The sequence below is a fragment of the Lottia gigantea genome (genome assembly GCF_000327385.1).
Source record: "Lottia gigantea unplaced genomic scaffold LOTGIsca_3, whole genome shotgun sequence".
Classification (NCBI taxonomy): Eukaryota; Metazoa; Mollusca; class Gastropoda; family Lottiidae; genus Lottia; species Lottia gigantea.
Window position 1 is genome coordinate 479,181 of NW_008708986.1, and position 25,312 is coordinate 504,492.

Sequence of the window (25,312 nt, forward strand, 5' to 3'; positions counted from 1 at the left end):
AGTTTATTGTAACTAGCTGTAATAAACAATGTGATAATAACAGTCATAACATGATGCAACAAATAGGTAATAATTGCTGTATAATTGCTGTATAGCATTTTCAAAGTCATTATCCTTGTGATCTTATGAAAGCAATATTATAATTATGAACATACAGGCAAAACATTTTAGATAAACATATGAGAATTAAAAAAGTCAGTGGAAATTTTAATAGGATTCAACTGACAGTATCCGTCCTTAAATGCAAAATATTGTGTAATCTTATTGCAACTATTATGGTTGAACAATAGAAGATATTTAATCAATTAAACAGTGTTCTATACTTATACCATGAGTTTTATTTTACATGACTATAATGATATGGAGCAGAAATACATGTATACAAAACACATCTATAGGAGAAAATAGTGATGATTTAAATAATAAAATATGTGATATGAATTATTAATTTCTCTAAACATTTAGGTGCTTTAATCTATTTACTATATTAGTATACAACTAAAACAGCTAAGATAAAACCAAAAATGTCATCTACCTCTTTCAATGTGGAGTTGTTCTACACTATTTATGTATGTTCTAAAGTCATTACATTTGGTATATTTGCAAAATACAAATGAAAAATAATATAATGAATTGTGGCTTTAATATATGGCACTAAACAATGCTAGATAAAAATATAAATAAAACATATATTTGACTGACAATGTTCTTTTGATCTTACTAATCGTAACTTACTAACATTGATACACTAAAAGAACTAATCTATCGTCTTTGCTGTCTCTTTCATAAGCCCTAAAAACACTAAGCACTACGTTGTCAAGTTCAGTGTTGTCATCAATATAGTGAAGGAAAACGAAGGGACTAACTTTGATCAAAATTATAAATCATAAGCACTATACAACAAAATGTCATGTTTTGATGACAAATTTTTTCCAAGATGTAACTCTTTAAAATATGAGATCATATTAAAATTGATTGAATCAGATAGTCTGATAGTGTTGACAAGTAATGTATGTATGACATCTCTCAGATACTGATAGAGTTTGGGACTATCTCTGGATCCAGGTAAATATATGGTGGGTTTCTATCTTCATTTCTTTCTTTAATTGTTTTACTAATTTGTCGTAAATCTAATCGGAATCTGAAAAAGGTGACAAAACAATTGTCATAATGAAAGAAATGATGGTTTGAATTGAGTTTTATCTTTATCAAGCCATCCATTACAAACCAAGACAATTTTTTCTCGAGATTTATACATGAATAGTTATAACATAAAGGACTGAGGTTGTTATCAGATTCATTATGATTTACATAAATTTCTGTTTTGAAGTTTGTCCGTTTCATATCCTTACCAATTTTCATTGCCTACTATTCTTTGAATAAATTTGACATTTTTCCTCACAATTAACTCAAAATTTATTTGATATTCTTATTTGATGTATTCTAAAATTTCTACAGTACAAGATAAATTTCCTCCTCCTCATTTGGAATAAATGACGGTTTACTTACTCATCAACAAGATCTCTGGCTCTGGGATCGAAAACATACTGAACTTCAAAATCACCCAGACTCTTGGTTCCTTTACCACTCAATATTTTGGTGACCACCATGATGTCTAAAGTAGTTGGTTTATCAGGTAAAGATTCTAAAATCAATCTTTCCTCCACTGCATCCTACAATGTCACATCAAATATTAAACTGACAAAATATAACATGATAAGAGCAAACACAATGCAGCAATCAACTCACTACCTAGGGGGACAGCAAGTTGGGTTGTCATCTAAGAGGTAATTAGGTGCAGTGGGGTTCAAGTCTCAATCAAGGTTGGAAAAATGTCAACACTTGTCAGTGCTTCAAAGGACAGTCGCGGTTGGATTTGACTATCAGCAGAGTGCATGTCATTTCTTGTTAAGCACAGATTATTCCACAGGTTTGATCAGGATATCTACTTTCTGTGATACAAAAACCTTGCTTACCTTTGATTTAGGGGGAGCACCTCTCATTAAACCAGGGTAGTTTGGTGGGAAAGCATATTCTTCATATTGAGGGAAGTTGGTAGAGGCATGAGATACACTACAAGTATAGACTATACACTGTAATACTTGCACTATTTCTTCTTTAGTTTTACAACTTCCATCATTAGGTATACCCTACAAATTAATACATAAAGATTCTAAATAATAATATATTGGCATCTCTGGATGATTCAATAAAAAACACAGTTATTTGAACAATTACAGAAATGCTGCTCTGACTTCTGAGTCAGTGCACCACTTTGGAAGATGATTCAAATTAGAAATGGTATGCCATTTCACATAATAATCATGAAACATCATTGCCAAGTCACCCTGCAAGATACATAGTTGAAATCTATACATCTTACAATCATAATAAATGTACATAAACCTAAATATTATTATTAACTATGTGGATCCGAATAGTACTTATTGCAGTAAAGTAAAAAACACACAGATGAAGATCTTACAGAATAACAATGACAGTTACTTACATGTAGACCTACACCACCCTTTTCTCTATCTAATGCTAGTTCTTTTACCCAACTCTGTAACTCCCAATCACCAGTGATCTTGTCTTCTGTATCTATAACAGATAAATTATCACATGTATATTCAGGCTGATTGGAATATTGTTTTGTTTCATCCTGTTTCTCATATAAAGGGATGTTGGCTGTATTTAGACAAGAATTTAAGGAGAACTCCCCCATTGAACATCTGACGCTATATATACCTCTTTCATTATTCTACCTTTAGCTTATTTTTAATTTCAAGCATAATAACTGTAAGAAATTTAAAAATCTGTCTGAGAGATTTTGGCATTTATTGGCTAAACCTTTTTGCTATAAGAAAGATTTTCAACTTTCTTCAATCATTGCAATTTGCACATTTGGAAATCGAATAACGATCATGGCTTACCATAGTATAAATCTACATATTTGGAAGTATATTGTTGAATTGCATTGTAAAGTAAGAGCGCATCATCTCGAAAATGGTAACCAGGCAACACTGTCTTATCATCCAGCTGCAAAAAAATGTAGGATTCGTAAACTTTAGAAAAATTGCTATAAACTGCCAATAATGGAATAGTATGGTATATAAAATTGTTGACTGATTATTATTGTGTCCGTTTCAAGAACAAGTCTGATAAATTTAATTCAACAAATCACACTTTTAAGATTTGATCTATTGATCCCCTCCCTAACATCTGATAATTGATCAAATTAAACTTGGTAACAAGATAAATCTGAATATAACATGATAACCTACGCCTCGTCTCTTGAGATCTGCTGGAAGTGTACCATCGATATCTAGCCTCCATCTATCAATACTATAAAATACAATTAGAATTTTCACATAACTATACAAACAAGTATTGGAAGTTATACAGACCAAACCTATTGTTCAGCAATCTGGATTATTTCTGATTTTTGACATAAAAGATAGCAACCAAACAGAAATCATAGGGTGAAATGTCACTGGAGTCAAGTGAATCTTTTATCAACAGCAGTATAAACTGTGCCAAAATCTGATCATTACTGCTTTCCTTTGGTACAATCTTAATGTTGTTTTAATATTGAATATATGATTTTACCCTTTAGCTATTAACTGGAACATTCCTTTGATTCCACTATTCATAGATTTATCTACCCAACCTCCTTCTGATACCAACAACTCTAAACCACGTCTGAAAGACAAGAAAACACTAAGTGACAACAACTTTACCATGGAACTAAATGACATAATAAAAGTACATTCCAAAATATCATAATTCAGCAGAGATGTTTCTACTCATCCAATTTATACCTGGGCCAATTTTATAGTTTGGAATAGAACCACTTGTTTCAATGAAGAATATATGTATATAAGTGGGGCAATTTAACTCTTCCAGCCTTAAAGCTCACTCAATGCTCTGATTCAAGGAATAATTCCAAATAGAAATTGAATCTGATATAATGTGATAATTTGAAAATCTACTGGGAAGATCACATGATTGTTTAAAGAAATATCATGCTTCGGTGTAAAACTGTTAAAACCATTCTGATCATACAAAATATACTTACGTATTTATGGCAATTAAATATAGAAAATGTGGAGCTAAAAATTTGAAAACAGGATGTGATTGTGAGAGATTTCTGTGTGTTGCTACGGTAACACCTTCCATTAAAAGATGTGTGAAACCTGAAAATTAAAAGCCAGGGAAATTACTCAGAGATAGTGCAACAACATATTTATGTTTTAAATTAAATGTTTAGCCTCAGCAGCTAATTTTGCATTTCATAGTAAATAGTATTCAACACACACAATCTATAATTCATGCTAAAATATAGGTTTATAATTGTGAAATATGATGATTTTACTAAATCAGAGCATTAAAGGAAATTCAAGAAAAACCTTTCAATCTATGTAAATGTAACTGCACTCTTAAGCAATTATATGTCTAGTTGTAGAATTTGAACTCTCATTAACATTATAACCTTAATGAAGGAAGTTGTCCAAGTCGAAGAAGAGTTACATACCGAGATGTGTCAATGATTGATGGTAAGCAGCATCAGCATTGTTGTACCACATTTTAGCTAAAACCCATGTATTAGGATGGTCTGTGGGTAAAAATACCTGCAAGCACAGAAAATTAAAAATTATATTTTACTCAAAGCATAGTAGAATTTGGATTTGGTGATGCAATCATGGCTAATTGCCATAAAGATAAAAATCAAAAACATCACTGGCTAATACAGCCATATTGCCTTGCTCAATAGCCAGGCATTCATTACAGAACTTGATATTTTCTTATGTATGACAAACAGCAATGACAAACAGCAAATATTTTAGGGAATTCCCAAAATACTGGATAAAAAGAAAGTAAGAAAAAAGACAAATCAGTTGGAATTCCAGGAATTTATTATTTATGGTAGGAAAAACCATTTTCTGATGAAATATACACGAAATATTCTACAATTGTATTACAGGCCACATTAGGACTATTTCACAAATAGCGGAAATCTATAGGAATTTCAGGAATAAATATTTATGATAGGAAAAACCATTTTCTGATGAAAAATACAATAACACATAAGTGCTATTATCGGAATATTTGTAAGGGAAGTGGAATTTTACTTATATATAATTCCTATCAATTCAATAAATTAGTGAAGTAAAAAAAAAAAACATGTCCAAGACTGAGCTGATGTAAGGTCAATCGTGATTAATAAATGTTTCATTCTGAAGTAAATAATTTATCATTAATCAGAAAGTCTTTACAATTTTCTATCAGTTTAGAAAGTGCCAGGGGTCAATAGAACAATGGCTATAGAACAGTTTTCATACTAGTGCTTTCATGGATAAAAACCATTCAAAGAAAAAATAGCTCCAACTTGATTATGATTTCAATATAAGAATAACCATTGAATGGTGTTATAATAAGTTAATAATTAAATCAATATAAAAGATGAAAGATTAATTAAATCCTGATTAGGATGAGTAAATAAAATTCAGGTCTCTACGGGTCAAACTGAATCAATAATCCAATAACTTTCATTATCTCTTTTTATTAATTAATCACTTATGCCACCTTGTCTTATAGTGCTTGGCGTTATCACAGAGGAAGAATTAGCATTTGGACAAATTTCATACACATTATGTTTGAGTGCAATTTGCAGAGGCAGTTGGCTAGAAATTCTGAAATATCTGAGTAAATGAATTAAAGAAATCAAACTATTTCGCCATAATTTTCATTGATCAGCAAAATATATGATTTGACATTGATTTGCCAATAATAAGGCTATAAATGAAAGAATAAGGTTTGTATGGCTGCCTACACATAAGAACCAATTGACTTTTTTTCCAGCCACAAATACTAAATCAGATAAAACTAATCTGATAAAGTTGCTTCACTTCTAGTTAAATTATCTCTCAGATGATAATTTCATTATGTTACTTCACCATCCCTTAATTCCAACAAACAACTCAGAAAGTTGTTTTATTAATTAGAGAGAATTCAAAATTCCTAGCCTTTGTATGTGTTAGATACACTAACATGTGTAATTATTGAAAATCCAGAAAAAACTGCCCAAATTGTATTGTTACTATCACAATGCCAAGTGGAAAATCAGAATGGTGCAAAGGGGAGCTAAAGGTGTCTTCAGATGTATAAACAAGGTTAAAAAAAAAACATTTTGAATGTTTTTTTATCTGTTGAAGTAAACTGACATCAGGCTTTGTGAGATTGATAGATTTTGACAGATTGGATGCATTCTGAACTGAATAACTTTATCATCTATAACTACGCAATTTCCTTCATCATCTTCGACTATATTGATGAAGTCAAATTTCAAAGTGATTAACATCAAATCTTGAAACTTAGAAATACCCTGTCAGAATTCATCATTTGAATATTCAACGTAAAATGGATGTAACCTTCATTAACAAACCAAGCACTTTATTTTCTGACTTATATCTGAATAGAATTCAACGTTACTCAGTGCATTACTCATTTGATCAAATCCAGTTGAATTATTCCTTACCATAATTCAATGAATCAGGAATTCAGAAATTAGACAAGATAAGCTCTTGTTAATTATAATCAGTTTATGATTGATTTCTTCTTCTGATGCGTAGCATTCATAGACCGAAGATGAGTAAATATTATTACTCATATTCTGAGAAAATGTTTAAAATTGATTTATGTTCAACAGTAATCCTCCAATCAAATTAATATGTTCAATCATTCTGATTTCCTAATCTTAATTCTTTGACTAAGATCTTAGTAAGCAAATAGTCATGGTCATCATTAAGTGATTTTCCTTGGGATGCACCCAATGGCCAAACTTAGGAGGAGTTGGAATGTTTGATGCACTATTTTCATGTAAAGGATATAAACATGCTGATCTTGAGTGATGTCAAAGATTAAGCAGACGCCCTCACCACCAAGTGTGACACCATACGATTTTATGATACACTAAACATCTTATACTGATGATGCTTCTCTATGAATAATCTGTCTTTGATTTTATGTATTAAACAAAGCTCTGGATTTAAGAGTACTGAAGCGATGTTGACAGTACTCTGACATACACTAAACCATTATGTGATAACACAAGAATCATAAAGCAATTTATTGAAACCTCCTATATATCTGGCATATAACTTTATTAACATTCCTTAAGTAAGTACCACCAAAAGAATATGCAAGGGATTCAACACATAATCTAGTTAAGAAATGAAATGAAATGAATGGAGTTTTACATCCTACTTTTCTGCACCTTGTGGGCTAATGAAGACGGGTAATCTAGTGAAGAGTCATTCGCATTATTCAACTGTAGTACTTTGTGTGTTAGAAGTAATTTTTATCTAAAACCATTTAATTTTTTTTGAGAATGGAAAAGTTTGTCCATCAGAAGTCTAGGTGTTTAACTGAACTTTCATTTGGTTAAATTAAAAAGTCTACTTTAAGCCAACTATTTTACAAGCAGGAGTATTCCGTGGATGTATGACTGTACTTACTGGGTTATCTGGTGCAGGTTCTTGGTATAACTGTAAAGCTATTGGTAATAATTGTTTATTATTGTTTACCATAAATAATCCAATCGGACTGCATAACTACAAGATTTAAATGACATTTATTAATTTTTATATAAGATCATAAAAAAATGCCTGAAATAGACAGTGAGATAGAAGAAGAGAGTTGGATTGACAACTTCTTGACACTGCTTGATACAATTAAATCTTCTCTCATTTCTGATCCCATGGTTGGTATTTTAAAGAGCTACTCAAACCAAATAACATAAGATATAAAGAGGAGTCTCTTAAGCCAATTTAAAGTTATTGGAAATAATGTTTTTCTCCACCAAATATAAAAGTGTCTTACTGTAAAACCGGGTCTAGAAGCTATGCCGTGTAAAATTTCAAAATCACAGATAAAAAGACGTTTTTGTTTGATTAAAGATGCAATGGTATTTCCTTCTAATAATGGTTTGAGCATTTCTTCTGTTACTGCTAATCTGAAACAATCCAACATTAAATTTCATTATCAACAATTATGATGAAATTAAAAACTCAATCCATGTAATCATAGTGGTAAGATATTTATAAAAACATTTATATCATATTTTCCTATGCCTATTTTCATTATATTTGTCACGTTTCAAATGAATCTATAACTATGTTGTTAATTTTTTCTTCCTGTCAATCAAATAATTATGATCATAGACACATTGCCATTTAATAAATTTTCAGAGCTGTTTTGTAAATTTACAACAGTGCCAATCAAATTAACAAGATGATTTACATATGGTTAGTTTCGAATTTCAGAAAACGTCATAAAATAGAAATCATTGAGTGTTTTCAACAATTATTTTGTTAAGTTAAGATGCTGTAATTCAGTTTCAGGGTTTGAAGGACCAATGTTGACATAAGTTTCATTTTCCCCTTGCTTCTCTTTCAGACGTTCAATGCATCACATTAGAATTCTAACAATGGATGTAGAATATACATACTTGTCTGGAATGGCTGTACAAAGTTTAATTAGTGAATGATTAAGACTGGCAATTCTCTGTAAACCAAAGTTAAGATCATTACTCCACCGGTCGGCACCCTGAAATATAATAAGACTATCATAGACAATACAGGAATATGTTTATATGTCTAACTCTAAAGCTTCTGATCATACCCTGAAAACCTCAAATTATATACTAAACAAGGAACAATAATTTAAAAAACTAATGAAACGGTTTGGCTGTTGTGGCATGATCATACATGATCTTTGCTACTGGGTTATCAACTTGGTGATCTTTTAAAGACAAGCGCACATGGGATTATGTCGGGCTCAAAACAACTGATTTGTAAGCTTGAAAACTTGAACAACATACTATCTTGCTGCAACCAGGTGTCCCTTTTAATAAACACATATAGTTAATTATTTCCTTTTGGTATTTTCATTAAATTGTTAGATAAAGCAGACAATGTAATATTTACTGCTTTCAATAGCTTACCTTTGGCAAATGGAATACATTTTGTGTATAAATATTTTTAAGATGAGCCAAACTTTCCCACTGTCCTGCCGTTAACTTAACTAATCTACTGGTAGCTAATAGTTGAGCTTTAGTTGTCACAATATCCCACTGGAAACATAAATAATGTAGAAAATATTCAAATTCTTATATTATGGTGTTGCATTTTTATTGCCCAGTCAAACAAAAGCAAAAAAAAAGTGTTTTAATGGAGTTTTTTGGTTACATATATATATATTAGTCTGATTTTATAAATGTCATACTCTTCCAAATATTTACAATAATAATAATGCATGCTGAATTTTAAAGAAGTTTTAAACACTAGGACTGTGCCTTATGAAACTATAGTATAGTGTTTATTATTCTTTGAATGAGTTACTCACTCAATATAAACACTCAGTATCTGAAGTTGTATTTTAATTATAATGAATTCTGTATTTAACATCAATCTATTTATATACATAACTTACCTTGTATTCAAATGAAAATTGTTCATCTGGTGGCATCTTGCTTATCTAAAATATATAAGATTTAAATCATTTAATTTCTTACTTATATTTTACATCATTTTCTAACCAACAAACAATTGACAGAAAAATGACAGCCATGAGAAGAGTAGATTTATTTACAATAGAATTTTTACATATGCATTGCAATAGCCCAAATTCATCACTAAATCATTGCAACACAAAAACAGTGAACCAACTCTCAAATCAAGATCTGCCCATTTAAAGATGGTCTGAATATTGACACAGGAAATCATGTTATTATCTAGTCATGGCCTACTTTAATATCTTAACTCTAAATTAAATATAGTCTGCCCTCAACTTAATATACACACATATCCATTCATATACTTATTCAAATAAAACATGTGGTTAATTGAAATTTATACAAGGGAGGTGTCAATCATGATTTTAATATTAGACATAGGGGATGGTCACAGTTTGACAGATTTGTGTACATTCACTAAAGTGGACTTAACATATTACAAAATCATCAATTTTTTTTTTATAAAAATTACAGACTTTGGACTCAAAACTACAATAGCTCAACTGCAATCCATAAAGGGGAAAATCGTGACAACCTTTTTCAAAAACATCCTTACCCATGAAAATATTTCTTTGCATTTAATGCAAAAAAAAATGTCTGCAGTTCATTTTAATCTGTCTTTATATAACCAGCATTCATTTAACTAAACATGAGTAATTTCATTCAGGATATTAACAAATTTTGGAAATTACCACAGAGACCTGAGCTGTTATAAGATATATGACCTTGAATATATTGACCTCCATGTATATGTTGCAGGAAGCAAATATGAATATAGGAAGCATGACATAATTTTGTAGTTACCAAGAAGTCACATATTATTTCATTTTGCACATTGGCAGCCTGGAATAAGGTTCCTTATCAGTGACTCCATAAAAAAAATGTGTAAGAAAAAATATGCAGTATGAAACAATTTTCACAGACCAATCGTGGATAACTTGATGACACTCTGCCAGTTTGTCAAGCTACAAAACCCTTTATAGAGTATTAGTGAAACTAATGTGATCCTTAAAACATATATATTATAATATCTATCTATTAATGTTAGGTTTTCATTTTAATTCTGTTCAGATTTAGGATATGTGGTAGGTAGTGGGTGGGAGGGTTTTTGTGGCTTAGTGGTATTTATGATGATTAACCACAATAACTATGTTTGATTGAGTAGGGTGGGGTGGGGGTTGGAGGGGTGTGTTGCTATATACAGTATAAACATGTTTGGTATGCTAAAGAATAGATGATATATTATAAGAATAGGAATATATTTCTCTATGACTTCAGTCATTCTCTCCTATTGTTATCAGCATGTTTTACTAATAAACTATATCTCTACTGTTTACATGTAAAGAACATACGGGGCCAGACCCTGTCTCAGTATTTTCCTGAGATTACATCAAAAGAAACACAGAGCACAATCTTCTGTTGTACGTCACTCATAGCATTATAAAAACTTGTATGACAAGTCAAAATAATCCGAAGACATTAATAGATGACCGATTTTGGGAAAGGATAGTTTCACCAATCAAATGAAAATTTTAATCTCTATACAAAATGATTCTAACAAACTTTCACTACAGGACAAATCCTTTGAAAAAGAAATATGGTATCAATAAAGGCTACATATACAACAGCATTTAACAGATAATTTGAGAGCTTGAATCATAATTAAAATATGTTGTCATTGGTCAAATAAGATCACAACTCAGGAGCAGACTCTCAAACGTTTCAAATTGAAGTACTGCTGTACTGCATTCACAGGTTAAATTTTAACATTTTGCAAATCTTTCAAATGCACAGGTTACTTGGTAGGTGAAATTGCCAACAACAGTTCAAACAATTTACAACAAGAATTAAATGTTGTAACGGGTCAAAAGATAACAGAATTTAAAATGACTTACGAGCAGTCAATCAAAAATTTCTAATTAAATATTTTATGTGGGAGTAATAAGGGGGGCGTGAAAAAAACTTATGAATGGGATTCAAGTATTTGAAATATTAAAAAAAATATCTTTTCAATTTCCGGTGGCCTCTAGCCATTAATATAAATCATCCATTAGATCTTTTAGATATTTTATCCACATCCTAGAGCTAAAAATATCTAAATTTAATCCTGACCTAAAAGATGAAGTTGACACTTATTGCCCTATCTAGCTATATCTTTACATCTGTTTATCTATTTATATTTTCTAATTAAATCATATATGCATGTATGAATATGATGTTATCCCTAAAACCCATCAATATCCATCCAAACCACTCATTATGCAAAATATAATTGTATTATAAGGTGTGATATCTGTTAAGTGGCTCACTAGTGTTTATGGCATAAAGCATAGGGTGATACATTTGAATTTTTCACACAGTTTCCATATCAACAATGCAAGTCTGAGGGTCTATGAAAAAAATATCATATCAGCTAGAGCTGTGTAAAATTTGAGTTCAAATTTGAGGAACTACTGGAATTATTTAGGAACTTATTCTAAATATGTCAATATACATATCATATAATATATCAATATATTATGGTACTTGCATAGTGTTATCATATCATTGAAATATATACAATTGTAAATCATGACTATAAATGGTGGAAATGCTTGGCATATTTGCTATTTTATCTGGATGTCTGACTCATTCTCATTATTTCCAAATGTTTTCAGATCCAAGGTAAGTGTGTCTTCATTTGACAAAAGAAAGGAATTCCAGTTTAAGTTTGATGGAAAATTTGATATAGAAGATATAGCAACGAAAGTAACAAACTTTGATGGTGTTTATTTTACATTATTTTCTGTGTTAGATAAATGACAAAAAAGACCTACATGCGAAAGATTTGAATGCTTCATGAAAATTTGAGATCTAATGGAATATTTTCAGTAGTTTTGTACAGTTTACCATGTCTGTATATATACAATGCCTATTCACAGCTTGAAAAATCATTGATCAAAAACCAGAGATAGAGGAGTTGCCTACAGCTATGGTATCATAATATATCAACTCAAGACTGTTTTGAACCACCATATCATTGAGTTGAACATCTCAAAATATCTCACAAACCACTCAAAAAACTCATAAAAACTGTCAACATGAAATATTTAGTACATTAAGGTATGTTAAACATGGGATAAGAGTAAACAAACTTAATCATTGATTTTTTTCCAAAATATCCTTTGCTCAATGCTGATATCGTCAGGAAATCTAATTTATATGACTGTACCAAATCCAGTATAACCAAACTATTACTTAGTGACGATTCCACATGATCACTTTCACGTACACTTGTGGTAGCTTTCACAATTGTCTGATACATAAATAGGCCTTTAATCTTACCATATCTTACACTACCAAGATAAATTTTGATACCATCTTTCTGCAACAGACCCATTTTTACTATTTACATTGAGGGGAAATCTTCAATTATCTTTACATCCTATATTATATTTTACTATAATCTATGTTTATATAATAAAATACTAGTACATCAATTACAGTTGAGACTATAATTAAATAGTGCTTTTATGTCAAAATAACCTAACCTTGAAAGCAAAAACAATAAATAGCCCCTGAAATCCAAACCTTGTGGATAATCGGATGAGAGGACAGGCTTAATAGATGACAAGATCTGTGTTAGATTCATGCATATTGCTTAATAATTAAGACCACTGTATTGGAGAACTCGAAAGCTAAAGTAACTTCCTACATTCAGAAGGCTTAAGTTGATTGCAACAGTAAGATTCTGTAATACAACTGTGAAAAACTGAGTCAAAGAGAAGATAGATGGCTGTTTCATAATCAATGATCATAATTTTGATAAACAATAAACCACCTTTCCAAGCCTAAAAGTGGCCTCACCAGACAAATGTGAACAACAAAATTGGACTTTATGACAGAATTAATTTAACATCGTGCATCCTCAAGATCAAAAACAATTACAACAAACAATTAAATTGTATCTTACAGTGCCTGATATTATCACCTTGACTAATAAGATCAGTCTTAGATAAATATCATAAGTGTTAACTCAAATATGATAATATCTATATAGACAAACTAATTAGCTTAACGAAGTAAAAAAATTAATTATTAACATCTATCACTAATTAACATAATATTCCAACATACCCCGTCTACTCGTCAATTGTCACCAGGGAATTCTCTATGTCATGTCATTCCCACACAACAATAGAACATATTCAATAATTTATTTAGGTATAAGGGAAGTGTCTCCCCATAGAGCCAAAATGAGCATTGTGTTGAGCATTGTGTCTATCAAACATGGACAAATATCATCCTTGAAAAGGTTAACATTTGATGTCCATTATGAAGTAGTCAAAAGTATTAGCTAAGTGATGAAACATCAATGCTAAGAGATTTGACCAAGGAACAGTTGGTAGATTGATTCCACAAGTACCTAAGATAAAGGCTGTTTAAAACATATACATTTCTTACACACTCTGCTCCTAGGTTTAATCATCCTCTGTTGTGGACATACCTGTATGAACCGTTTGGACCCAATGAATGGAATCAACAGATATTCTGTAGATCTTAGGTCTGTGTAAAGTTCTTAAGGATGGGGTAGGGGAACATGTGGTCAAGTATTATATAGTATGCAGATTTAAACTCCTTGGTTAAAGTAAGATATCAAGATAAAGTATAAATAGTATTTACTAGGTAAACTTCAAAACCAGATAACATTACTACTATACATTTTTACTATGTGGGAACATCTCACAATATCTTTTAATAGCAAAAACTAAATAGAAACTAACATATACATTTACATAAATACTGAAAGTATATTTAAAGGAAACTTAAAAATATTTTCTAAATGGGATGATAAAAAATTTACTACGCTAATTAAAGTAATGGAGTCAGAAGCTATCAAATTTCTGTTTTGGTAAATCCTGTACCATCCCTAAAGGACAACAGATTTCCAAAAATTCCAAAAACCAGTCATGATTGTCAAACATTATGTTTAGAAAGTCAGCAACGTATTGACAACAATTCTGCATCAGAATGTTGCCCAGATGTACTCAAATGTACCAAATTGACAAAAAAGGAGTTTTTCTCATTATCTTACAGGCTTGTCCGACAAAAACCAAACAATTTGTGTGTCAGTGTTGATTTTGACGGTAAAGATGATGTGAGAGAACTGAATTAGCAGACATATTCAGTGACTATCACTCAAATAGCTTTGTAAATATCAACCCGACCAAAAACTCTTGTAAATTACACCAGTGTAGGGTGGGATTGTTTCATCAAAGTTTGTCCTAGTCTGTTAAGTGGGCTTTTGAGACTAAATGTGAACACTCTACAAATTTTTCAGACATGAAGTGGACCATATGACAAACTGATCGACTTTTCTCTTAATTTGTATAGCAGACTACTTTGTAACTTTAAAAACAACAACATTACCTAATGAAAATAATGTGTCGTTAGAAATGTACATTAAAAAAAACTAAGCAATCAAGATATTTTAACATGTTTTTGATAACGTAAAACATTAAATAAGTACACAAGCACTAGATTTTATCTTGAAATCCTCCCTCTAAAATGAAAGGTTATCAAGAAAAGAGCTATATTCAAGTTTTATCAGGGGCATGGCCGATGGTTCTTATACTTTGGTTAAATTTCACATGAATCATGTAGTATCAACTATTTCTAGATTATTCTACAACCAAAATGACAACAATCTACTCTGAGTATCTGTGTCTGCTAAACATATCAACCTCTACTCTGACTAATCACTAAGCATATCAATCTGTAGTAGACTGTATCTGACTTTGTTTTCTGACTATTTGCAACCAGTACTGTTAAAATATAAAGACCCAACTTGCTGAGGGTCGGTAAATCAACATAGAAATTCCATGGTTAATTTTGCCCATGTCTTAGAACCTCTGTCATCAGAATTTCAAAAATTTAAAAAATTTCCATAAACTTATCAAAACTACATTAGACAAAGTAGGAATAGATATGAGAAAGAATCATTTCAGAAGACACTACTATTGATTATTGAGTCTAGATCAATTGATTCTTGATGAAATTCTTTCATTCGCACCAATTCCATCTAAGTGATCAGCTTCTTCTCTTCCTGTCCATGAGAGAATATGGAAATTACTCAAATTAGGCACTGAAATAGTACTGAAGTTAAGAAATGTGACAAGTAATGTGACAGTATATTTAGCAAGAAAAAGTATTGATGGAATCTCATTTGGATTTTTAATTTTCTGAAAATAATCATAGAAATACACTAGCATGAAACTAAGGAAATCTAGAGAGAATCCATCCTTAATTGTTTCAGGTAATTAAACATGCTAAATTCTAACAGTATTCGTTATAGTAGTTTTATCACGTCTGTTTCTTCTGTATGTCAAATTAAATTGTAATAGATAAGATGGTTTGAGAGATTTCAAACTAGAAGAAATAGCATTAATCTGTATGAGTTATCTTTCATCTGTTTTAATCATAAATCATCTAAACTTATACAGAAATGTTTTCATAGAATTATCTAACAAATACGCTGGTGGGAGGAATCTGCCAAACCATAAAACTATTTCTACCTGAAATTACTACAGATTACTAGGTGTATTTGGAACTGAACATGAATATAATGATTATGCTGGTGGAAAAGCATTAATTTCTCTAGTTCATGTCTTTGGCCAAGTGTTGCTAGAAAGGCAGGACATTCTCATCATCCAATGGTTTTATCAGCTTGGCATCCTTTTTGTACACTCACAAATCAGTGTGTCAAAAACACTTACAAATCTTCCTATACCATGGCCATACTATGCAGAGTGTTCACATTTCCACTACCCGTGGCAAAGTATCATAACTAGTATTCTACTTAGAACACACACTATCACTTCATGCTGAGGGTATATCAAACTTTAATGGGTTTACATCACAGGTTTCTATTTTCTAACAGTGTTTTCAGATGTTCAGCCACCATTAGCTAACAGTGTTAACAGTAAACTTGTCAACAAACCCTGATAATGATCCTAGGTAATTAGTTTTTAAAAGATGAAAAATAAACTCATTTAACTTCAGATTTCAGGTGTAGATTTTTCAATTCAAACATCTGCATTAAACAAACACTATTTCAAGTTACTCATTTTTATTGTGAAAGTCTGCAAAAAAAATCGAACACACTAATCCTTTAGAGCCCCATTCAAACAATGTGGTGGTCAACGTTTTTTGACTGAAACAATTTTTCATGTAAAACTACCAGACCTTGTCATTAAAAAGAAAAATAATTCAGATCAGACTGAGTATATCATAAAACTTTGACTAGCTTTACTAGACACAACAGGGTGTCTCTATATCTTGTTCATCTAAATTGCATGGATTACAATACCTAAGGATACAATTACATCCTGAATATTTTTGAAGAATGATAACACACTAGGATTTCCTAAATCTTATTAAATGTAACTATCATTTTCTATCTCAAATTTTGGCCAGGATAATATTTTAGTCTGGTTTCTACTTCTCTAAAGTTCAAATTTTTTAGAAAGTGTGAAATTTCTCAATTTAAATCTTGCACTTGTGACAAACTTTTATGGTAAGATTTTTTGATAGATGGAAGCCTTGCTAATAATTCCAAGGTAAAAAGTATTAGAATCATTTTGAGACATTAGAATTGTTTGATTTTAAGGATGTCAGTTACTTTGTTCCATTTAGAAAATTGTCATGTTGGTGACCATGAATAATAATAAGATCATTTCCAAAAGCAGATTTTGAAAAGTATCCTTGACCTTCCTTTCTCCTTTTAGGGTGTTTTTTTGTATCCCTGGCCTATCTATGTTGGACATTTTGGTAAACCTATTCAAATTACCAACGAGTGAATTGCTCCGAGATTTAAAAAAAAATATAAATGTTGAAGAAGATTTGCAAAGTTGTAAAAGTCACAGTAAAATAAAATATAATTCAAATTGTGAAATGTTTTTTACTCTTCACAAGTGCATAGATACTTATCTTTCACAAAACAATTACAATTTTCAATATTGAGCTTTTAACAAACTTTATCTGTTTTTTTCAGTAACACCTGGTAGCTCAAAATAATAAAAGATGATAAAACACAGAGTTATTTTGGTATTCTTCTTTTATTCATACTATAGTGATTTTATGGATATCAGTTTAATATTTTCAGATAGTTGATACAATAAAACATGTAGACCAGAATCTTACGAACAGGAGAATCAATATGTATGTATTAAGTTCAACCAAAGCAGAGAAAAAGTGCTCTCATAGCATGCTTTATGACTTAACTAATATCACCTGTTTATTCAGTAAGCTTACATATACATGATCTAATTGTGTCACGGCCTTGATTTTTAACAATCTGGAATAATGATTATGATTAATCAAATTCTAGAAAAAATTTTGGCAGCAGTTTGAATGAAGATGTTTTTGAGGTTTATAAAGGTGGTAGGTATAGAGTTAATCTTGTATGTTATTTAACAGCTAGACTCAATAATAAATAACATAAACTATTCAACATACATTAACATCATTCTGTATACATCACACCTGCCAAAATCACTCATACATATTATGTTACATCATTTCTACCCATGGTCATGATAAGAAACTGAAAGCAAGAGATTGTATACCGGTAACTAGTTAAATCATCCAATTCCTATTGAAAATTCCATGTTGGTACAAATTGAGTGCCTTTTACTGTCCATGAAATTTATAAAATCATGTCTGAATATTGCCAACAGGAAGCTCATTTGGCAAACCATGAAGAAAAGCAGCAAAAAGTGAATAACTTCATGTCCTGGTACATCTCAGTGCATAAAAAGTCAAATCTATACATGACAATAATTGTTAATTGAGGCCAGCCTATGATGATTTAGGTCAAGATCAGAACAACTCTTCCTGTAAGATAACACTACTGACATATTTCATCACTAGTTTCATAATTTATATCAAATTTAATTTCCTTCTTACATAAGCATGGTACAATTTTCAATTCAAATTGATAGACCTCATGCTGCCATCACCCACTGAACTCACTGAAGGATATTAACCTGAGTTTCTTATGTTTGCTTAGTTTGAGCTCTAACATACTTGATAAAGGTTTGGGAATGGCAAGGTGGTCATTTGTGGCTTGATTTCTGTTGGATATTGACTTTGATTGTTACCTTATGAGTAATTACACGCAGGTTTGAATCAACAGGAGATAATATTTATGACTCCATTGACAGTAATTTCCAGATTCGACACCAAGCTCTCACCAAGTGAGATTTTCTACTACAATCACCTTCAATTCAGAAATTGGAAGAGAAAATTTACCTCACATATAGTTCATTATTTTGACAGATATCTTGCCAATAAGGTGAACACTTAAATGTGAAGCAACAAGTGACTTGTGACTGGACAATATATCTTTTGTTCAGCTGTAGACATTATCTACAGGTAGTCTCTATCATAATGCAAATTGCATCGAGTGGTCTATTGTTCATTGTGTCTTCATCATTCACCTTTTAGCCGAAGATTAAAATTTTGATATATAAATATGACGGCAACATCAAAATGTAATAGTGATTTTCCAATAAACAAAATAAAACAGATAAACAAAGTACCAGTATAATGACAGTTGGAAATTGAAAAAGGGTAGGCAAACTACTTCAAAATAAGGTTGTTCAGGCATATCTACTTGATATAGAAAAATTTCTGGTTGGAAAATCAGACAGATTTACAAAAACTAAGTGTCATTCTTTTTTATTCGTTTTGAAATGAATAAGTGACTTATCTAGCTCCATATCCAACAATGAAAAGCAAAATAACTCTGTATGCATTATAAAGGTGTTGGAAAGGTAAATTATGTTGACCAGTGAGGTCAATAAGAACAGGACACTTGAGATATCCATCAACTATTCTTCTATTTATTCTATTATCAATTTATATAAAGTCAATAATCCTAGATACAAAACCAATGAACCGACCAATTCAACATAACAAAAGATCTTCCATATAAAGATATTAAATATGTCAATGACAATCAATTCTAGAACAAGTGTCCATGTTATATTTAATGTCAACTGACCAGGATTATGGAACAAGTTACCTAAACAGTTAAAACCCTGTAAATCTGTGGAAATCACCCTTTTGAAAGAACCTTTACCTAATAAGACCTGTGTGTGTCTATAGATACTGATTAATGTAGATAATTATATCTGTGCTTGTAAAGTGCCATTGCTCAAATTAGAGCAGTAATGAGTGATTTACTAAGTTCAATAATCTTAATCTTAATCTTACTGAGAAACAAACTATCTTCTGTTGTGATTTTTTTGAGAAAACATAACATGCTTTTACTATTCTATTCGAAACGTTTCTTCACAATTTGTTATTTTTGTGGTGTTCTTATCAAGAATACATACCGTAACTTGCAAGATGTAATAGGAAACTTTTTGAAACCTCCCTCAGACAATAGAAAACTTTAATCAAGAGAACTGCATATAAAATTCCATTCTATGCTGTTATTGTTTAAGAGACATAAGGTGAATAAAATGTGAATGTTGTGTCTAATATAACTTGACTGCCTTAAACAACTAGCTTATTGTTTAAAAGAGACAATGATTGAAGACGTGTTACCAGGATGAATTATTGAAAACTTACTTTTCCTCCGGTCACAGAGCCAAAATAACATTTTTACACTGAACGCTTTTGAAACTATTAGTTTTTGTTGGTAGTTTTTATTGGCAAATTTATGTCACTAAGCTTATATAAGAATACTTTGTCATCGATAAGAATTCACCAAAATTTGACGTGCAAAAAAAAAAAGTAAAGGATTTTACAATACAATTTCTTACTCTGGGATCAGGAATTATCAGTTACTTCATCTAAACTTTCAGGCAATAGACTAACAACGAAAACTATACCTCCAAAATCTCCAAAATAATTGTCACCATGGCATGCAATTGCCTTGCAGATATCAATAGGCTTACTAAACTATTCCAGTGGTTTGGAACATAGGACAATAAAAACTTAATGGTTCTGTATATTCAATGGCTTCAAGACATACCATGTCTGAGATATAAATTGTAATATAATGTTTATGACCTAAAAATTTTAGGAGATCAACCTGCTGTTTAACTTTAGATTTCAAGGACTGTATAAATGTCAACTATTTCCTGTCTTATCAGATGTTGGCCCTAATAGAGTCCCCTATATTATGTAAATTGAACTGGGATACTTCTATTTACTCTTAAATATAGATTGATATGTTAGTTCAAACTGAAATCTGCAAGAAAACTACTCCTCACATTTATGGCTGAACTAATATATAACTGAGATTGGATAGGAGCAAAATATTTGATGTAACAAACATACATCTTGTTAGCGAGTAAACGCACTTTAGATCAGAAATCAACTTGAAAACTAATCAAAATCTAATTAATTCTCAAAGGTGAATTACTTAATTTTAACACCTACATGTTAAGATCTAAGTCAATCAATGTGTAGGCTTAATATCCATTTCATAACTGGTGAGAGGCAAGATATCCACTTATTTTCAAATCAACTTTAATCTGAAAGTTACATAAGATATTTTTTTTAACAGAATACCTACAATTTCATCTTTAAAACAAGATAAATGTATAGGGTTTGTGTCATAGAATTTACTGGTCAGAGTGACAGAGTATCAGGGAGATAGCTAATTAACAGTCTTGTATCATACCTGAATCCTTTCAAAATACCTCAATTTTGAGGTGATAAATAGTAAGACAGATCTCATATTCCACATGAGTTAAGTCAATTTAAAATCTAATGAATGAATAATGATGGGGTCATTTTTTATGATATTTGAGATAAATGTGTACTTTTATGGATAAAGATCTGAATATCTTATTAAATTATGGCTTGACTCCTTAATCAGAGCAGAACACTTTGTATCTATTTCATTTTCTTTGACTGACTACATGATCTTTCTGAACCTACAATGTTTGTAAGCTTAATAGTCAATTCTTTGTATGTGAAAAGTGTGAAAGGGTGTCATATTTTCCAGTGTTAGTCAAATGGCTTTTGGAGTCTGGACAAACACCCCAAAACACCCCCAGCCTATGCCTCAAATTTCTAATCTTCAAGATGAGCATTCAATATTCCTTCAATGATGAAAAACTTGTGAAACAAATCAACAGTTATCATTAATTAATTATGTTTCAAATGACTATCCTTTTTATTAATTATCAGCTTGTTGAACATTGTCTTATCAACTTTACAACTTCAAATCAGTAGGAGTTTTAATTTCGGTCAAAATTTTCCAATGGGTGGGGAAAGATAAAAAATTTATCCTGCTTCCCGATGTGTAGATTCTCATGATTTGACTCATCTTCCTACATCCCTGAGAAAAATATGAACTTCTTATCTATATCAATCTTCCTCAAGGATGTTAATAATTTAACTGACTTAAAAATTACTTAATTACTACATCTTCATTCTGGTTTCCTGAGGTCTAAGTATATTAAAGGGATGTAAGACATTTAATGAACAATGTCTGACAATCTTAAATATAATCCTGATAACATCTTCTTCTTATTTTGGTGTAATTTTAAGTGAAACCATTATAATATAAGAGTCAATGGGTGGAAAACCAGGTTTTATATTCAGAAGTGTGTTCAGCAGAAATAAATTCAACCTAAAATCGTGATTTAAATGACAACATCTCTTTAAGTAGTATTGCACAGTTATAGAATCTGGCCATATTCTAAGATTATAACTAAGAATATTAATATTTAACATTTACTCTTGCTATGTATCAGCTGGGAAAATTCAACCCTGTTACCAATCCACTTTAATATTTATATAGCAAACACATTTCAGTGACAGTGCCAAATTTTATCAGTGTTTCATTCAACAACTGACTCATTTTCAGATCCGTCTCAGTCTCATTTAATCTTTTTTTTCATTTTCACTGACTACAGTATAACATGAATAACTTTGTATCAATAAAAAAATTCCTTCTCAATGTTCAATTTTACCCAGTGTCTAAGTTTGTTACATGATTAGAGACTTATTCCACAAATAGAGATCTACCCAAGTAGAAGCTTTTGGTCACTAACCTCTGTACATTGCAAATGATAGCAACTTTGAATTTTTAAAAAGGCTTAAAAGACTTAACAATTGTGATAAGTAGTATCAATCACTACAAATTGTAAAACGGAGATTTGTGATAATGGACAATCTTCTGTAATAAAACTTTATAAAAATTTACTATCAGTGCCATTTTGACGAATTCCCCACGAACTACATTTTTATATACCGGTACTCTTACCAATCCCCAATTTCCCTTTATTTCAGTACAATCCTCATTTCTTAACTATTACAGAGTACCACCTCATGGAACCATGATGCCCAAAAGCACGTTCAGTGATACCCTTGAAACCAACATTCTCAACAATAAGATATATCTGTTATATATACATATCAGCTGAACCAAAATAGAATCAATTCTCACCTGAACTGGCATTCCTGGTGCCTTTTGAGCATATACATATAACTTTCGTTTATCGTCCAATTCCATCTTCCTCTGGTCTGAATATTCGTCATCTTGGGGAAGAGAAGTGTCCAAATGTTTGATCATATAATGATGTCCAGATTTAATCCATCGAAATATTGGGAACACAAACATATCATTTGTTATTCGGTTTTCAACCAGAATTCTTTCAACATACCAACTACTGTCAATTCCGCAATCATCTCTCCAAAACTCAATTTTCACAACCTTGCCCAATGGCCGTAATTTGGACCGTGGAATGTGAAAAACGTCTAATTTACCTCTCTCAAAATCATTTCTCAAAAAGTTATCCAAACGAATTTTGTCTGTAGAATTGCCAACATCATCATGTAAAATAATCAAGACATTGGCATCGGTGCCAGCATGTCTCCTATCTCCAGTTCTTACATATACCAAATAATCCGATAATCGTCGGCTTATGCAAGCCCCCATAGCGTATTTAGAAACTGTCCACAATAATTTCACGTGTTAACTTCTCTGGATAAAAATCTAAAGTAAACTTCCGTGGCCGTAATCAGTGTGTATAACGGTCCAGTTCGAGTATAAATATAAACCGCTTGTATACCAAACAGCGTGATCTATGACGTCTTCTTATAGGGAGTTATTCTCAATATCGCCCCCTTTTATACTCCAATATCGAAAAGCTAGTCATTAACAAAAACTAACGTCATGTCGTTCTTGAGGATTTCCCTCACACTGTAAAGACTGGGTGTTGAGGAATGCTGGCTATTTTTAGAATGATGATAAAAGACAGCCAGCGATTGGTTAAATCTTGTGTTGGATACAATAATTACATACACTTGAGGTTAATAAAATAAATATTATATAAAGAATATTGAAACGATGTTAAATAGAGGCAATCATCACATTAAGGCGAACCTTCTTCCATCAATTCAACTGTTGTGTGGGTGTCATGGACACTGACCAATTCCATTGATCAAAACCCATCCCATAAGAGACATTCTTACAGATGACTTGAATTCAGTAGCAAATAAGAGCTTGAGAAATATACCACAGTAACTCCCTTAATATCGACACTTTCTTCACGGTTCAAAGTAACTGTGATTTTCTTACTCCTTCAGGAGTACAATTTTGATGTTTAAGTATCTGCTTTAGTGTCAGATCTACATCAATCTAGGGTAATAAGTAATGGCAATCAAATTGGAAAATTTCTATATTTTCCAGAAGTGAGATGGCATTTGGAAATACAAAATATCATATGGTTGGCTTATTTACACATGCGTTTTACTAGGCTACTCTTTAAGCCCAACTTAGACGGTAGTTTCGCTTCTAGATAGGCTAATCAGTGATATTCACAACCCAGAAATATGATTAATGATATAAAAAGTGGTTGTTGTGACCATTGGACTTACTATATCGCAAATCATTCCAGTTTTATATTTTCAACCTCTGGATACAACAGGACATATATTTGATTGGATAAATACTAAAATTATATTAACTACTTTCTATGGTAATGGTGAATCCCAAATACATTTTGCCTCTTTCTCATCTCAAATGGCTTTGACTGGCAAATACAGAAAAACAATATAGTAATAGTAAATTCTATTGATGATAAAATTTTATGTTTTATTAGGAAATAAATTTAATATATAAATCATATTTTCTATCTCACAAAACTGAAACTTTAACTGCACATCAAGTTTAAACAGAGATAAATAATGCTTCTTCATTTTTGGCATTTTAAGCTGTAGCAAAACAGATTGGAATAATTTCAACTAAAGCAGCTGTGTCATGAATTTTTGTATGGTCAATGCTGCATCTGTACACTAGTATTGCTGCAGACAGCAAGGGAAATGGAAGAATTCTGTACTTCACAAGTTTGATAGTAAATGAAGAGATATTCACAGGAAGAAATTCAATTGTTGATTGTATGTTAAGATGAGTTTCTAATATGAGTTTTATAAAGAAATTTAAACAAATAAATAAAATCATTTTTTCAACATTTTTCCTTATAAAAGTCAAAGAAGTTTTTAATCATAAAACTCTGTTCGAGTTGGGAGGTTTAATTCGGTGCCTGCTCATGGAGGCTTTTAGCTTCAGACTCTTTGTTTTAATGATTCAAGCCTGAGCTCCAAGGAATTAAAACTTTGATTCTCTTTTGTCAAAATATATTTTGTGGATAGATTTGTAAGTAAAAAGAGACAGGTAGACTACAATGGACATGTAGTTAAAATCAAATTTCAAGTGGTCTAGAATATAAC

At 31.1% G+C, this 25,312-nt stretch overlaps 1 protein-coding gene across 1 annotated transcript; it reads right to left on the reverse strand.

Moving 5' to 3' along the window:
- Window positions 1–1,026: 1,026 nt before the first annotated feature.
- On the reverse strand, window positions 1,027–23,519 carry LOTGIDRAFT_209217 (hypothetical protein; the record flags this gene model as incomplete). Its single annotated transcript, XM_009057069.1, has 15 exons — window positions 1,027–1,141; window positions 1,510–1,673; window positions 1,977–2,150; window positions 2,522–2,601; window positions 2,934–3,039; window positions 3,285–3,345; window positions 3,610–3,702; window positions 4,079–4,196; window positions 4,535–4,631; window positions 7,518–7,613; window positions 7,882–8,014; window positions 8,510–8,607; window positions 9,005–9,133; window positions 9,493–9,537; window positions 23,028–23,519. 15 exons carry the CDS (start codon window positions 23,517–23,519, stop codon window positions 1,027–1,029), a joined length of 2,001 nt encoding a protein of 666 aa, XP_009055317.1.
- Between the last annotated feature and the right edge of the window lie 1,793 nt (window positions 23,520–25,312).